General features: G+C 38.5%; 1 protein-coding gene across 2 annotated transcripts in view; it reads right to left on the reverse strand.

The window, feature by feature from the left end:
- sulf2b (sulfatase 2b) overlaps positions 1-16511 on the reverse strand; it is a 45042-nt gene that overhangs the window by 6310 nt on the left and 22221 nt on the right. For both annotated transcript variants that reach the window (XM_053482347.1, XM_053482346.1), the window contains exons 6-14: positions 15204-15354; positions 14375-14550; positions 13553-13681; positions 11729-11785; positions 11161-11293; positions 6743-6971; positions 1385-1616; positions 432-528; positions 233-327 (exon numbers count right to left, since the gene is read on the reverse strand). In XM_053482347.1, coding sequence (XP_053338322.1) covers positions 233-327; positions 432-528; positions 1385-1616; positions 6743-6971; positions 11161-11293; positions 11729-11785; positions 13553-13681; positions 14375-14550; positions 15204-15354 — 1299 coding nt within the window. The remainder of the gene's footprint in view (positions 1-232; positions 328-431; positions 529-1384; positions 1617-6742; positions 6972-11160; positions 11294-11728; positions 11786-13552; positions 13682-14374; positions 14551-15203; positions 15355-16511) is intronic.

Genomic DNA, 16511 nt, shown 5'->3' on the forward strand with positions numbered 1-16511 from the left:
GAGCGAGTGTGACAAAGGTACCAGAAGGACTTGTATTCTCCAGCAAGCTCAGTAAAACCTAACAACTGTTTTCTTATAAAACTGCACAAATCTTTATTTTATTACTATTTATTGCTCTTTATAGAAGTTTCTTTTATGCAGAAATGTTTCCAAAAGCATCTTTTGCTTATGCCATATTTCATATATATCAAAGAACATGTGTAAAACGATGCATTATGCTTGTCATTCTTACATGTACTTGCTGCAGTCACAGTCCCCGGGCCTCACCCTCTTCAGATGCCCTCTGACCTCTCTGAGATTCTTTATCTTCGTCTGTAGTGTCTCAATCTGAGGGGTAAGGATGGAATCTCCATTACAAATGTCTAAAAGTGTGTAATGTTTAGGAAGAGCGTGGGTATACAGTGTGTATTTATGCTCTATGTTTTGCTCACCTCATGATCGATGTGGAGTTTATGATCTTTCCAGGCCTGCAGGGATTTGTACAGTCCTACGTCGCACTTCACTGTATCGTTGGCCAGGATAGAACACCTGCGAACAAAACCGAGTCAGTCATTTAGATCTTAGATAATCTTTGTGCTAGAGTTCATTTGTGGGCTGAAAAATGTAGAGAGGAGCCTGAAGTGCTGTTCAGTACACAACTGCATGACAATATTACTGTACAAATCATAGCTTTATTGCAGGAGCTTTGGACTGATATGATTCAAAATGAACAGATTTTGGAAATGTTTAATAATTACACAGTAAATGAAGATTTGGCTATTACGAACTAAGTGCTAAAAAAGTACTAAATAAGAACGTTTCTGGCATTAAAGAACAAATACAGTAAATAACACTGAAATTCTAGTATCTTCATTTCTGCCAAATATCCAGTGTGAGTCTATACGCAGTAGATCTTTCTAGTGAAATAATTGTTAAATGTCTAGGATTAAATAAGCTATTGCACCTGGATGTGTACTTTCATCTTTACAATGTTTAATTTTCCTGATATTACACATATCCTGCCATTTTCACACTAACTCACAGAGAGACGTTCATGCTGTAATTCTGTAATGAAAAAAAAAAAAGCTGTGAAATCGCTTCATTTTAAATACAGCATTATTATTATTTGTAAAACTCGGTACTTCTTTGTTTCTTTGGACCATTTAGAGCCTGCTGTAAACACACACATACACACACACACACACACACACACACACACACACACACACACACACACACACACACACACACTCACACACACACACATACTCACACACACACACATACTCACACACACACATACTCACACACACACACATACTCACACACACACATACTCACACACACACATACTCACACACACACTCACACACACACGCACACATGCACACACCTTACATCTTACCTGTGCGTGACTTTAATAGATGAGGGCAATGTCAGGCTGTTGCTGGTTTGCGGCTCAGCAGTTGCACCCATCCCGCTGAACACCTCCTCCTCCTGTTGGGCGTGGCTCAGGTTTCTGATGTTGACTGGTGAGAATTCTCCATCCAGATCTACTGCATATAGATCTCCATCTATCTCCACAGACAGCGAGCGAGCGTAACGGTTCCTGGAGTAGCTTTTCAGGGTCTTCATTTCTGCCAAACACATACGTGCAAGTGTGTCAACCCGGGTCATTCTGTAATGTCTCATCCTAATTACAGTAGCTGTGGTTTATTCCTGTGGGAATTTCACTATGCCAATTTCACTAACGATGAAGCATCTCAGATGAGTGATGAAGAATGTTTAAGACTGTAACTTAAAACTTAAATGCTCAGTGAACACTGCTAGACATTCAGGAAGGAAGCCAACCTTCATCCACTAGAGGGCAGGGGAGCATCACGGAGAGATGAAGTAGGCGCGAGTGGACGCTACAGAAGGCCGCACATCTCTCTTTGTACAGCTGTAATGCTTTCTTGTAAATTTGTCGTTTTGCCTCTATAGTGCATAGCACATAACCAAAAACACTGTAACCACATTAACGGAGAGATCCTTCTTCTGACACTCAAATTTTTTTTCCTGTGTAGTCTGTCAAGGAAGAAAAAGGTATTCCATTTGTTTATTCATAAAAAGTCCATTATGAAATTATCACTTGAGAAACTGAAACATATACAAGTATACAAAAATAAATAGACATATATACTGTATATATATATAAATAGCAAATATATTTTGCTGACTTTTCTTTTTAACAGCTGTAAGAGTAACGTTTTGTCTAGGCTTGGCCAGGATTATCAGATCCTCACTATCTTGATGTTTTCCCCATTTTCTTATTTGAACTATAATTCTGTTAACAGTAGAAAAGGCTATTTCAAGATCACTAAAACAAGTCATAACAATGTAGGTGCATACAAATTGCCCCCAGTGTCAGACAGGCTCCAGGCCCCCCTGCGACTCTGCACACAGGATAAAGCGGTAGAGACGATGAGTGAGTGAGAGAGTGAGTGAGTGTATAACAGGGTATAAACCAACTGTGATGCATCATTAAATTTAATAAAAGTCTTCAAATTGATTTGAAACACAGTTTCTTCTGTTTTCATGTGTGTAGTCATTTTTATTTAATTACTGCATGCTTTGATTTCAAAATGTGTGTGTGTGTGTTTTTTTTTAATGAGGAGGAGATTTCCTTTCTGCCTCTTCACTCCGTTTGCTATTACACTGAAGGTTATTGTGTAAAATAAAAAATATTGCTCATCATAATAATTGTAAAAATTAAAATTTAATTTAAAATCTTTTTGGAACAATTTATTAACATATACTGTCTGGTTAAAAAAATGTAACACCTTTTTGACTTTAATTATAGTACGCGATATGCTGGCAAGTTCATGTGTGGAAATGATTCCTAAACTCCTAAATGTGATAACCTGCTCATTCAGTAGATTCGGGTCATCAGCTGAAAATCATTTTATTGCCACAGAACATCGCTGAGCCTCGACCTGACCAACTGAAGCAAAACATCATAAAGACTTTTACAGTGGCCACTATGTATGACAGATGCATTGCTTCCTGAGCTTCCTTTCTAAAATAGGGTCAATTTGGACTCATCAGACCACATGACCTTTTTCATTGGTCTTTTTCCTCCCCAGCAATCTGAAGCCGTTTCCTGATGAACCTCACTAACAAGTGTTTTACTTATAGTTACACAGCTGTTTAGTCCCAATCCTCTTACTTTCCCTGTTACACATGGCTGTAATTTCTGTTTTTTTTTTAATGATGCAGATTGTTTAGGAAATCTCAGATTCAGCCCATTTATGATTTTAATATCAATGTTAAATTTTTCCATACAACGATTTTTTTAATTGCTGACATTTCATTCACCTTTCAGTTTATCTTCAGCAAGCAGGTTGGGAATGCACCCAGAATGGGATGCCAGTCCATTGCAGAGCACCATGCACACACACACACACACACACACACACACGCACGCACACATTTACACACTCTTTCACACCTAGTGGCAATTTATCGTGGCATGATTTTGGGAGGTGGGAGGAAACCGGGGACTCCAGTTGAGTGCTCCAAACAACAGCAGCTTGCTATTTCATTCAAATGATAGCAGAAATAATTTCCTCTGGTTTGCCCTCACACTCTTATTATCTGTTGTTTATTTTTCTTCTCACAGTTGAATCCATGCTACTCACACTTGATATGTTGTGATATTTGAGGTTTTAAACCTAATTGAAAAATCCTCTGAACTGCTTACACTTTAACCCTCTGACTATATGATATAATTTTTAATAAATAGGTTTATTGTGGGAAAACTAGAAGTATCATTAGCAATAACTAAATCACTTTTAAGTACATTCTTGCATTTAGTTAGCCCACTCGCGCATTGTCTATACCGCTTTATCCTGTCTACAGGGTCGCTGGGCGTCTTGTGCCTATCCCAGGCCATGAGGTGGGGTACACCCAGGACAGGGTGCCAACCCATCACTGGGCACACACACAAAAACACACTTACTTTCAACCCTATGAGCAATTTGAGAACGCCAGTTAGTCTAATCTGCATGTCTTTGGAGTGTGGGAAAAAACCGGAGTACCTGGAGGAAACCCATCAAGCATGGGGAGCACATGGAAACTCCATGCACTCAACCCTAGCATGGTGGTGCAAGGCGACAGTGCTAACCCCTAAGCCACCATGCTGCCCTTGCCTAAACTATTATTATTTAAGAAAAGATTTCTACATAATTTTCCTACATTATTGTTCTGCTACTTATCCATGAAAAACCAACGACAGTATTTACTGCCTGTTCAGAACAGCATACAATTAGGTGTCATGATTGACAGTGGTGTCTCCCTAGGAAGTGAGAAAGCGCTAAAGCTAGAAAGGCATGTGGGAAAGACTGAGCTTAGCCATGCGACTACTTTATATTCCACTTTGTATAAACTAAATGTGGTTGTTTTTGTTTTGTAGATATTTTTAGCAGTACGGTGGCTGGGTAAGATTATACTTTGTGGGCATGACAGTGCTACTTTTCCTTCAGTCTAGTTTACAAAGCTACGCTAATCAATAGAGCATGACGGAGCAGAACATAACCAGCAAGTATAGCACACATGGTTTAATAAAACACATTAGAATAAACTCATTGAACTATCCACTATCATGCTGTGCTGAGCGTAACCATTTAAGGTAATGAGCTTTGCAGCAAAACTATGCTCTACCTTTATGTGAAGCAATTTATTAATACAAACATGAAAACACTGAAAATGTACTTGGGGCGTTCAAGTCAAATTAGGATTTTTGGTTCTGAAAAATAACGGTACTAAAAAAGTAAAAAAACTGTAAAAGGTAAAAAACTACCTTTATTACTCTTTATTATCCTCTGCTACACATTTATGCACTTAGTCTAAAGTTTTACTAGAGTTTGGATACCATTGAGGTGAAAAGTCTTCTTCTTAGCATGCTGAAGCCATGATTGGATTGCTTACTTTACATCTGAAACACTGGCCTCCCAGGAACTCCTTTAATGGCACAAAAATGTGGAAACACAGAGAGAAACTGTACTGGACTGTACAGAGGATGTGGCAATAAGTCCCAGCCAAGTTCCTGATATGTTCAAGTGGTTTTGGTGTGCACAATTCCCATAAGTATATGCATCTCTTCCGCAAGTTGGTGACAAGTTATCTGTCCATTTCCATGGTTTTCAGCCGTTCCACTTCAGGGCTTTTTAAAACGCCTTCACCATTTACATGTTTTACTGCAGCTAAGAGTCTCTTCATAATACTTCACTTGAAGTCTTTTGTAAATGTCACTCGGTTTTATACCTTTCATCAGGTCTCAGTTTGACTTGAACGCCCCTCATACTTTTCACGACATCCACAAAAATGTGTGAACTATATAAAAACACACCTTGCCTACCAGAACCACCAGAAGACCTTGTACTGAAAAAATATTGTTAATAAAGGAAATCATTATGGTAGGCTTAAATCTAAACCTAACCCTAATCCTAACCTCTGTAGCCAATCATATGGATGATGATTACCTCAATAGTAGCACAGTGACTCTGCTACAGTAATTCCCATGCCTTTCACCATTAACAAAATTACTAACATTCACTATTACCACACAGAACGGATTACCCTGAATATATTTGTACATCCATTATGGCATTCATCTTCCTTAACCACTTGATCCTGATCACTGTGGATCCACTGCTCGTCCCAGGGTACACCGGGCACAAGGTGATAATACACCCTAGACGGGATGCCAGTGTGATATGATGGGATACACATTCACACACTCATTCACACTTGATAGGAACTTACAGTACTCAGTCCTCCTGTGGGAAAGTGGAGAACCCACAGGAATGCCACACAGACATGTTGTGCCACCATACACCTCATGCTTAAAATAGTGGACACAAAATGGGTAAAAAAAAACAAAACTGGAGCTGAACTGGATTTTATTTAGCTTAAAATCAGGCAACCAGATGCTAAGCAAGCAGAAAAGAAGTCGTTAGGGGTAAACGAGAAGCTGACACAGTCAGCACACCTCTACTAAATATAATCCCTCTTGATTTAAACACAGCTGAACTGAATCGCTTAATTGAAAGAGAGTGCATCAATTATCTTTTTTTTTGGCAGTTGATGCTAAATTCTCCAGAGTCGCCGAAGATAACTATAAAGAGCTAATTATGAAAATGAGTTCAGAGTGGTTATAATATTACTACAAAAAAAGAGAAAAATCTCAGAAATCTGCCTACAGCTTGAACATCCTGCCATCTTGTTCTTAACTTTATAAAGTGTGTTAGGCAAAGAGGGTGTTTTTTCCCATGTGAAATTAGTTTCTCACAGCCATATGAAGGATAACTCGTATATATTTACACTAAAAGACAAACACTGTATGCATGTATGTATCAGTGTGTTCATGTGCATCAGCTTTCTAATCAAATTCTTCCCAAAGTAATAATAATTTTGACGTAAAATATGGATGCTGCATTAAAAAAAAACACAATCATGCAAATTGTTCATATGAATTTGGAAGTTATGCACCACATGCGTTATTCTAACAAAGTGCAAATGGTTATATTTGCTCAATGTGGGTTGCACGGCCTGATTTGTTAGTATGCATATCAAACCTCCTCGATCCTCTTTGTTTAATCAGTTGAAAAAGCTATTTAAATACATCTTGAATGCTGATTTCCTCATATGAAATGGAACACAACCGTCCAAAAAGTATGGATGTGATCTTTCTATTATGCACTGAATTCTGTTGATTGCTTACTTTTTTTGGACAGCAGAGTCTTTTTCTTCATTGTCTCGAGCCTGTAGTTGCTTAAGTCACAGTTGCATTCTTCAGGCTCTGTGTTAGGTTTAGTGTTGGCGCTGGGAGTGCGTTGGTAAAACTGGGGCTTTGTGTTGGACACCAATTTCCTTACTGCAGAGAGACTGGCCATGCCTTTGCACTTATATAGCCTCAGCTTCCCGGTGGAGTCCTCCACACACTGCCACTTCTACAGAGAGAGAGAGAGAGAGAGAGAGAGAGAGAGAGAGAGAAAGAGAAAAAAGGGTGGTTGGGAATTTATAATAGGACATTCAAGGAAAGCTGTGAGCACTTGGGACATATGAGTACTTAGCTTGCTTAAACAAGCACATATACAGTAAGTAGGCCTTTCTCACTCTCTCTGCCTCTGTCACACATACTGTACACATAGCACTATTTTAAGCAAACACAATGCACACACCTCGACTTTTTTTTGGTCGACAGTCTTTTTGTTGTCACAAATGATCCGTGTTTATATAACACCTCTGACACAGCACAGGTGAAACTCGGCACTCGTGTGCATCGCATCAGCCTGTGTTTGTGTGTTTCCCATGTTTGTGTGTGCTTATGTGTGTTCGGGTCGATTAAGTGGTGAGAATTGCCTCGCTGATCTCTGCCTGCTCGCTTTGTCATCTGTAATTACCATGCAATGCCAAGTCCTCCTTGTTAAAAGCCTCGTTAATGAAGAGCTCGAGTTGTGCTCTTTTCATCTTACACGCTGGTGCTCGGGCACTGTCAGGTCATTAAAAGCGAGACGATGCTATAAAAGCTGGAGTATGATGCTCTGCAGCAGCCAGCTGGAAAAAAAGACGTGGACTAAAAAATGGAGGATTTTGATACAGTGTCTTGTTTCGGGCTGTTTCCGAATGCCGAAGGGATTTAGTGACAGTCAGTTATGTACCAGCAGCTCTGTTACTTGATTTCTTGTGTCATATGTACGGCCTGTTAAAATTAATGAGCAAAGTTAAACAGAGGAGTGACATTTGGAGAATATGGGGATAATAAACAGCAATAGTTTTAACCATGATAATTTATTTATTTATGACCAGGTGGTGTAGTAGATAGCACTGTGGCCTCGTACCCCCCGGGGTCAAGGGGTTCGATTCCTGCCTCAGGTCTGGGAGTGTGAATACGTGCCCAGCGATAGATTGGCACCCTGCCTCATGCCCAAAGTCTCCTGAGATACCGTAGGCTCCAGGCCCCCATGACCCTGTACAGGATAAGCAGTATAGAAGATGAATGTAGATATTTATTATCAGTAAGCACTTTGTCTTAAATAGGCTTAAAGTAAATGCAGTGCTTATGCAGTTCCATGATACAGTGTTGGATCGTGAGCTCAGGTTACCATCTGTGGGGTGTTTTGTGCATTATCCTGGATCTATATGGGATTCCTCTCATAGTTTTCCTCCCAACCTCAATCAGTAGATGTGTGTGATGCCCTGCGATGATATCACATACAGTGTCTATCCAAAGATTTCAGCTTGCGTCTAGACATCCTGTGATAGACTGTGTAACCTCTAGAAGATAATGAGTCTAACTTTCTTGCATAATGGATTTTACTTTTTTCCCCAAAGTACTTATTAAAGTATATTTTGTTTGATTTATCCTTCATTTAAGATTCAAAGGGGACTTTTTATTCATTTTTAGACATTCTGATTAGTCTCCAATGTTTGTGAATGTACAAACAAACAAGCAAAAACATGAAAAACATTGTTCCTCGACTCTTCAGCTCTCTGGAAGGGTGTGGCTCAGCATAGCTCATTAATATAGGCAACGAAACATAATATGTAATACTATGCAATTAACAATATCCCAAAGCTGTTATGACTCACTTTCTTTTACTACTATTATTGGGAAATATTAAAAAAAAGCCTGAAAAAAATTTTTTAACACTCAAATTCATCTTTCATTACAGCACACAATGTGGAGGTCAGTTCATGTGTGAAAATCATGCCTCATGCCCCTAGAGCCACACTCACTATTAAGTCCTGGAATATGCTCGTGCCATTAGGGAAAAAAGACTCCATAGATGTGATAACCAGGACATTTAGTAAAGTCAGGTCATCATTTCATCGAGCCTGGACCTGACCATCTGAAGCAACCCAAGATCATAACACTGGCTACAAGAGGCTTATACAGTGAGCACTATGCATGATGATCTTACCCTGGCACTCCCATCGATCTGGAATAGGGTCAATCTAAACTCATCAGACCAGTTGATTCTCTTCCATTGCTCCAAAGTCCAACCGTAATGCTCTATGATCCCAGTTTTTTGATAAGTCTCATTAAGAAGTAGTTTTCTTACGGCTACACAGCAGTTTAGTCCCAATCCTGTAATTTCTCATCACATTGTGTGTGTGTGTGTGTGTGTGTGTGTAAGGAACTAATTACTGTACTTTCACTACTTTCACAGCTATGGTTTGTACTGAGTTTTTTTTTTTATCATGCACCTTCACCAGGTGTTTAAGAGATCTCCATTCATGATTTTATTTTAAAACCACATTTATTCCACAAAGTTGACACTTTAGCATTATACTTCCAGGTTTTGATTATGTGTTAAAGGGGTGGTGAGTGTACACCAGCAATTTCATATTTTTTTTTGTTTATTTGCTTGATGCAGCAATAATTTAAGCCGTCTGCTTTTTCTTTCGCCAGGCAGTGTATAGTTAAAAAATAATAATAAATTTAAAATGTATTTTTAAGACATTATAAAGAACAAATTGTAAATATGCATGCCTATAAGAAATGGGAATGTAGTGCTTTCTTATTATGATTTCTTAGTCTGACTTAGGGTTACAGGAATGTACAGCGTCATCAATACTATGTTGGTATCATCAGACAACTCTTCCCCTCCAGATCCCCAGATCCACTCTATTGATTTTGTTATTTGTAGACCTGCGTAACTTGGTACTGTTGTACTTTCCAAAAGAACTGCACATAAAACAAAACAAAACAAAAAAATGGTTTTTGGATTGGGTTTTGTACTAATTTGGCAGATTCCTTTCCAGTACAAAGAAAATGGTTAGAGATCTTTGGAAAAAAAAAAAGATATTTTTGATAAAATTTGATGGAGGACTAAAGACATTCACGCTCACTCACTACTCACAAGTTTGAGAAGGACATTTTGACATGAAATGGAAAGATAAAAAGCAGACAGGATGAGGGGAAGGCAGGATGAGGAAGAGAGAGTGATTTACTGTGTGGGAGACGGAATGCTGTGGAGAAGGAGAATGAGAGCGGTCAGCTCCCTCACAGAGAGAAAAGGAGAGCTGGATATGTCAGGTGTGTTTGATCTGACAGCTCAAAGCTCTCTACCACCATGCCTTCATTAGCCAGTGTGTGTGTGTGTGTGTGTGTGTGTGTGAAAAAGATCTCACTGCAGGACATTCTATGAATACCTCCTGTCTTTTCTGTTTTGTGTAGCTATAGTCTATAAATGAATTTATGCTGCAGTTTGTCTATTTATCTTATATGATTGTCACTTACTGCAGCTTTGTGAGTACATGTAGAGTGGAGTTGTTTTTTTTTTTTTAATTTAAAATATTTTAAAAGAAATTAAAAGATTTTTTAAAAATATTTAAGCCTTTATATGGCATTTATTGGAATACTTTGAAATTCCAAATTTGAGTTTTTTTTTTATTTGTAATTTTTGCATATTTTTATGTTTAAGAAAATGTGCCATTAACTTAATCTGTGTTTTTAAATATTGTTATATATATATAAAACACAGATAAAGTTAATGGCACATTTTGAAAAAAAAAAAAAGATTATCCTAGTCCCTGTTCCCAGGTGACCATACATGCTAACTTCACTGACCTTGATTTTCAACATAAAAAGGCAACAATTATCCATTTTGAAACGAAAATGACAAAAGTAAAAATCTTGGAAAAAGTCTTAAAATTAAAAATTTCCAAGTATTTTAAGAATGCCCCATGAGGGCCTCTGAGTGGCGCAGTGGTAAAGCGCTCGCCCTATCATCCGGAGATTGCGAGCTCGATCTCCGAGTGATGCTGTAACCTCTCGCAGCCGGAGGTCTAGAGGAAGTTCATTGGCTGTGCTCTCTCAGAGGGGAGGGATAAGAGGTACTTAGTGCTCTCGCATTAATCACAGCCAACCAGGGGCATTTTTTTTTCAAAACGTGTGGTGTAGGGCTCTATTGTAAGAAAAAAAAAACCCTGAAATGTAATTATGCAGATAGACTACAAACTTTCGATTTAATTCCCTGCCCCTGTCTCATGGGGCTGCATGACTGTTGTTCAGGGACCTCTGAAATGTTGCTGTTAGTTCTGCAAACTGGCAACGTTTACCACAAGACTTGAATGTTATCTCCGTATAAAAGTAGGCAGGTTTGTATGTGTAATTTACATGTACGTCTGTACCTGTCCAATCTGTTCACAGGGCGTCTGGTACTCAGCACGCTGGCACAGGTCTTTGACTCGCTGGTACTTGGGAAGGTAGTTCTCTTCCTGTGCCACATCCTTCCCATCATGCACTCCTTTATGAAGTAGTTTCCTGCCAAAAGGGAGAGGAAGAAAAAAAAAGAAGTTTCCAATTCAGGCAAACCATTTTGATGGTATCAGATAATATTTAATACGACCTTAATTACCCAGCTTTAAATAGTTCCCAGTAAGAGCTAAGCAGCTGAGAAGAAGTTTGCTCAGTAACACTGACAGTAATTTTCATGTGCACAGTAATTTCATTTTATTTGACTCATATTTTAACACTTTTGTGATTCTGAGCTATTCGAGATCATGGATAGTTGGTCCCAGTCTAAATCTTATCCTACTAAATTGTACAGTATGTCACTGCAAAAATACATCATTTAGATTGACAGAGCAAAAACAAGTTTCAGTGACAATCTGTGATCCGTAAAATGGGTCATTTTGACCCCAACAGGATAAAATCATTAATCATGTCCACACAGACACACACTGATTCTCATCTCACCCTCTCTCCACTAGGAAGGAGTCCCTCCATACTTTCCCCTTCTTGTTGACCTGGAACCTGAGAATAGAAGAGAAGAAAGAAAATCGATTTGCTCTTATGGAACCTGATCACTGCCATGTACGACCCGCTCTCATCCAGGGTGCATGCCTGAACCTTCTAAACAATAACAACAGGTTTGGCGAGAGAGAAAAAAAAAAAGAACACCTCCAGGCTAAAAGGGCTCGAGAATTGAAAAGACATTTTGAATGATGGGAGGAAAAAAAGAATGATGGAATTAAGGGGTGTAAGAAAAATAAACACTATCCTAGGCAGCTTTTGACCTTCGTTGCAGTTATGAGGTATCGATCATTGCTGAGCTGCTCTGATCTTTGCAACAGAGATGGATGAATGAATTGCTCGGGGGAGGGGAAAGAGAGTGCGCTAAAGGTGTGCAATCCTTATTATGTCCACTTTATCTTTCTGTCTTCAGGCTTGGAATTTGGACTCCATGTGCATGCTTTACCAGAGATGAGTTGTTGATTCTAGCACTCATAGCAGATGTCTACTATCTTATTCATTTATTTCTTCTACAGTTTAAGATATGCATAATTTAATCTTAGGTGGCATGGTGGCTTATGTTCCGGTTATGGTATGTTCTCCCTGTGCTTGATGGGTTTCCTCCAGTACTCCAGTTTAGACCCCCATTGTCTAAAGATATGCAGATTAGGCTAACTGGCACTTCCAAATTGCCTGTAGTGTGTGAATGAGCATCTAAGTGTGTATGCCTTGCAATCCAAGGTGTAACCCGCCTTGTGCCAAGAGTCTCCAGGGATAGACTCCATTAGACGTGTCCATTAGACAGATTTATTTCAGCTTTAATTCACTATATCACTCTAAAAAAAATTATCCATGAATTTAGAAGATTTTTTAATTGGCCATCATTATCATACATAATCAGAAGTGCATCTATAGCTATACTTAGAGCCTGTCTTTAATGCTACAAAAAAATAAAAAAAACCAAGTAACCTTTTAAAAAATATTCTCGTTTTTTTTTTTAGAGCAATTTCCAAAACGTACAAACACATGTACTACAAATTGGATGAAAATTAATGTAAAAACTTCACACCATACAGATACTGCATTATTCAGGAGGAAAAAACGGCACAAAAGAGGAACCAAAAAAAACAACAACTGGTGAAGCAGAACTACTGAAGCAGTTAGAGGCATTTGTTATGTATATCCACCATTATGACTAAGTCCCATTTTACCTCGGAAAGAAGCCCCTACTCTAAGACCCACATAAAAAAGCCAGGCTGAAAATTGGAGGTGATGGACAAAAAGGAACCTTTTGTCCACAATGATCAGTGTTATGGGTCATGCTTTTAATCTGATGAACACCATCTCAACTGTGAAAACTGTGAAGCATAGGAGTGGTAGCATCATGTGATGGGATACTGGTGCATTTCAGAAGATAAAAGCATTATGAGGCCGAAGGATTAGTTGGAAACACTGAAGCAAAACTAGAAGACATCAGCCATAAATGTAAAATTTGGTACCAGCTGGGTTTTCCAGCAGGACACTGGTCCAAAGTTTATAGAAAGGATCTAAAAGGCAACAAATCTCTTTTTAAATCCACTATTTTTAAATGCCCTTTTCTAGAAATAGCATGTCTAGTAGAAAAACTAGCAATTGCTCATCATGAGTGACATCATGTCAGCTACTGTTCCCATTTTTAATAAAATCTCAAAGGTCTGTTGAGAAAAAGGTCAATCTGATTGAATGACAGAAGAAGTCTGATTAAGAACTGTTACTTAACATTGAAGCCAGAATCATCATGTCCTGTACCTGTTAATGTGTCTGTCAGTATCAAGCAGTTTGAGAATGGACTTGCCGTCCATGTCTGCAGGAATGTCTTGTCCGGCGATGTCCAGGATGGTGGGGGCCAGGTCGATGTTCAACACGATGTGGGGGTTGCTGAGAAAATCCATACATGTTGTAAAAGGATTACGACTTGCAGTGTTGAAGCAGAGAAAAAGCAAATAATACTGAAATGAACTAGACTGATTTAGAGGAGAATGGACAAAACTATTCTGTTACTGCTCGAGGACACTCTAAATAAGAAAGCAGTACCAAATGGGATTTAGAAAAAAATTGACTTGCAAATTGATTGCACAGGGAAAATCTTATAAACAATATGCTTTTTATTCTATGTGCAAACCCTGGCCTTGTGTCCAGAGCGGAATCTGGTCCAGACAAATGGTCTCAGCTGGAAGATAAATCCCAACCTTTAAACTTTCTCCTTCTGCTTTAAACACACAATCATTTATCTCCATCTTTCTCTAATTCTCGGAACCTGGTGATACTCAAGTCGGAGGTTATAAAAGCTCACATAAAGATTCGCTCACTGTCCCATAGGTCTCTACAGTAGCACAGCACTACTGCTTCTAAACATTAAATAGAGACAGAAACTCCTATGATATCCTCCATTATCATAAAAAAAAATGTTTAGCTACTACCCTTGAAAGAGAAAGACGGACTTTTATATCATATTTCACAGACAGACCACCTTTTCCACACTGGTTGATTTCTAAAGTATGGCGTCTTGGATAAGCGAAAACGAATAAGGCGACACAAACGTTGTCATGGTTTGTGGATCCACACACTTACATGGCTCCTCCCTCCACACTGGGGCCTCGTATAAAGAAAGGAACTCGTATGTCAAACTCATAAGGCATGGATTTGCCCTTGACCAGTCCAAACTGCCCGATGTGGTAGCCGTGATCAGAGGTGTAGATAATATATGTGTTGTCCAACTCGCCAGTGTCCACAAGCATATTATAAATCTACAGAAAATAAAAGAAATGGCATTGTATAGTGACAATGACAAATGTAGTACAAACCACGCGGGCTTTACATAGCTCACACAGTGCTCCACAGGCGATTAATAAAGCCGTCAAATTTCGCCGCTGAATTCATAATCTATAGACGTGCTCTCAAGCCTTGCACACAGTAAGCCCTTTCAATGCAAAAAAAAATTTTTTTTTTACTGACTCACTCTAATTAATTTTATAACCATAACCCAATTATACAAATTTTAAGCTTGTTATTTAAATGTATAAAGTGATAATTTATTTGGAGCCATAGTGCTTTTTATTGCTGAACTTTCCACAGGAAAAAAAAAAAAAAACTAATTAGGCCCAATTTTGTCATGACTTAGTTTTTAGGTTTAGATAATTAGGCTAAAAAAAAAAAAAAAAAAAGTTATTCTCAGACTGCAGTGGGATTCTGAAAATTATTGCTTTATACAACTTTTAAAAATAATCCAGGTCATCTGATCCAACAACAAAAACCACAAAGTCTGCAGCAGCTTTTTAATAAACCTCACTCTCCTGACCCTTAATTTAGCTGCATGGTAAAACAAAGAATTAAAATAAGGACTTATCTCAGTGTGCATGTGTGTGTGTGTGTGCATGTGTGTGTGTGTTTTCTTTCCTACCTTTTCCACGCTGTCATCCACAGACAGTAGCGTCTGCAGCCTCTTTCTCTGCAGCATGTTGGTGAACTCCATGTGGATGGGTTTCATCGGACCAGTGTAGCGCATGATCCAGTGCTTGTCCGGGTTTGGAGCATAGTTATAACTTGGGGTGCTAAAATAGAACAGAGGAAAATCGTGACGTTAAATGAGCATGTGTGTTAAAATCAATGATTTTACTAAAGATGGAGATACCTGTCTACAGCACTTAACACAGAAAGCTTTATGTGATCTGCAAAGCATGAGAAATTACTTTTCAAATAATTTCTAATTTGTTCAAGTTAGTGTAAGAGTAATAAGAGCTGAGGAATTTAGTGAAAATGACTCTTTGCCATCGGCAATTCAGTTCCCCCTTTGTACAAACCGAACATGTAAAGAGGATCCAGGCGTCTAGATCATCTCAGTGATTGAGGTGAGGATAAGATCTATTAGGTGTCACTGTCTCGCTGCTATAATCTGTTCAATTTTTTTAGGCTTCTGCTACTTCAGAGCAAACTAAATTCCTTTATCTCTCGCTCTCTGTCTTTATCCATCTCGTTATTCCAATTTTTTTAAGGATTTCACACAAACTGAACCTTAGATTGTTAATCATGCAAACATCTACCTGCCAGTAATCTTGATGTTTCAGTCTGTACTGTGTGTGTCTCAATGGAAGGACCCATTAGGATAGTAAGACAAAAAAATGAAAGAGAGATTAACACCAACGCACATTAAAGTAAAGTATAACACCATGCATGCATGTGTACACACACACACACACACACACACACACAATAAATTCTTCTATGAGAAACTGAAATAGCAACCACCCATGTTTTTACAGTTCCTGACCTATGAAAATGAGAAGACTGAAAACCAAAATTCCTGCAAATTGCGTTCCTTGGGTTTTAGGGATTAGGCACATTGACAGATAAAAAAAAAAAAAAAAAAAAAACAGAGCATGCCTGTTTATGTTTTTGTTCAGCTTGACTACAATTCACATCTGCTCGTTTGACTGATGGTCTTATCCAAACATACCAGATGCAAATAAGCAGTTAAAGGCATTTGCTGAGGCACCTGGCAGAGGCAGGGTAGAATTTGAGCTCATAGCCCTGTGACCAGTAACTCAAAGCCTTGAACAATTAGTCACACTGCTACAAATTGTGACTCTCTGCTTGTCTGAGGTTTCATACTTTTTCTATTAACCCTTTAAATCTACAGAAGAGCCAGTTAATGTTAAAAAGAAAATTTTAAAGAATTTTTTTTTTAAAATAATTAGCTCATCTGTTTCCG

This window comes from Clarias gariepinus, chromosome 22, assembly GCF_024256425.1.
Source record: "Clarias gariepinus isolate MV-2021 ecotype Netherlands chromosome 22, CGAR_prim_01v2, whole genome shotgun sequence".
Classification (NCBI taxonomy): Eukaryota; Metazoa; Chordata; class Actinopteri; order Siluriformes; family Clariidae; genus Clarias; species Clarias gariepinus.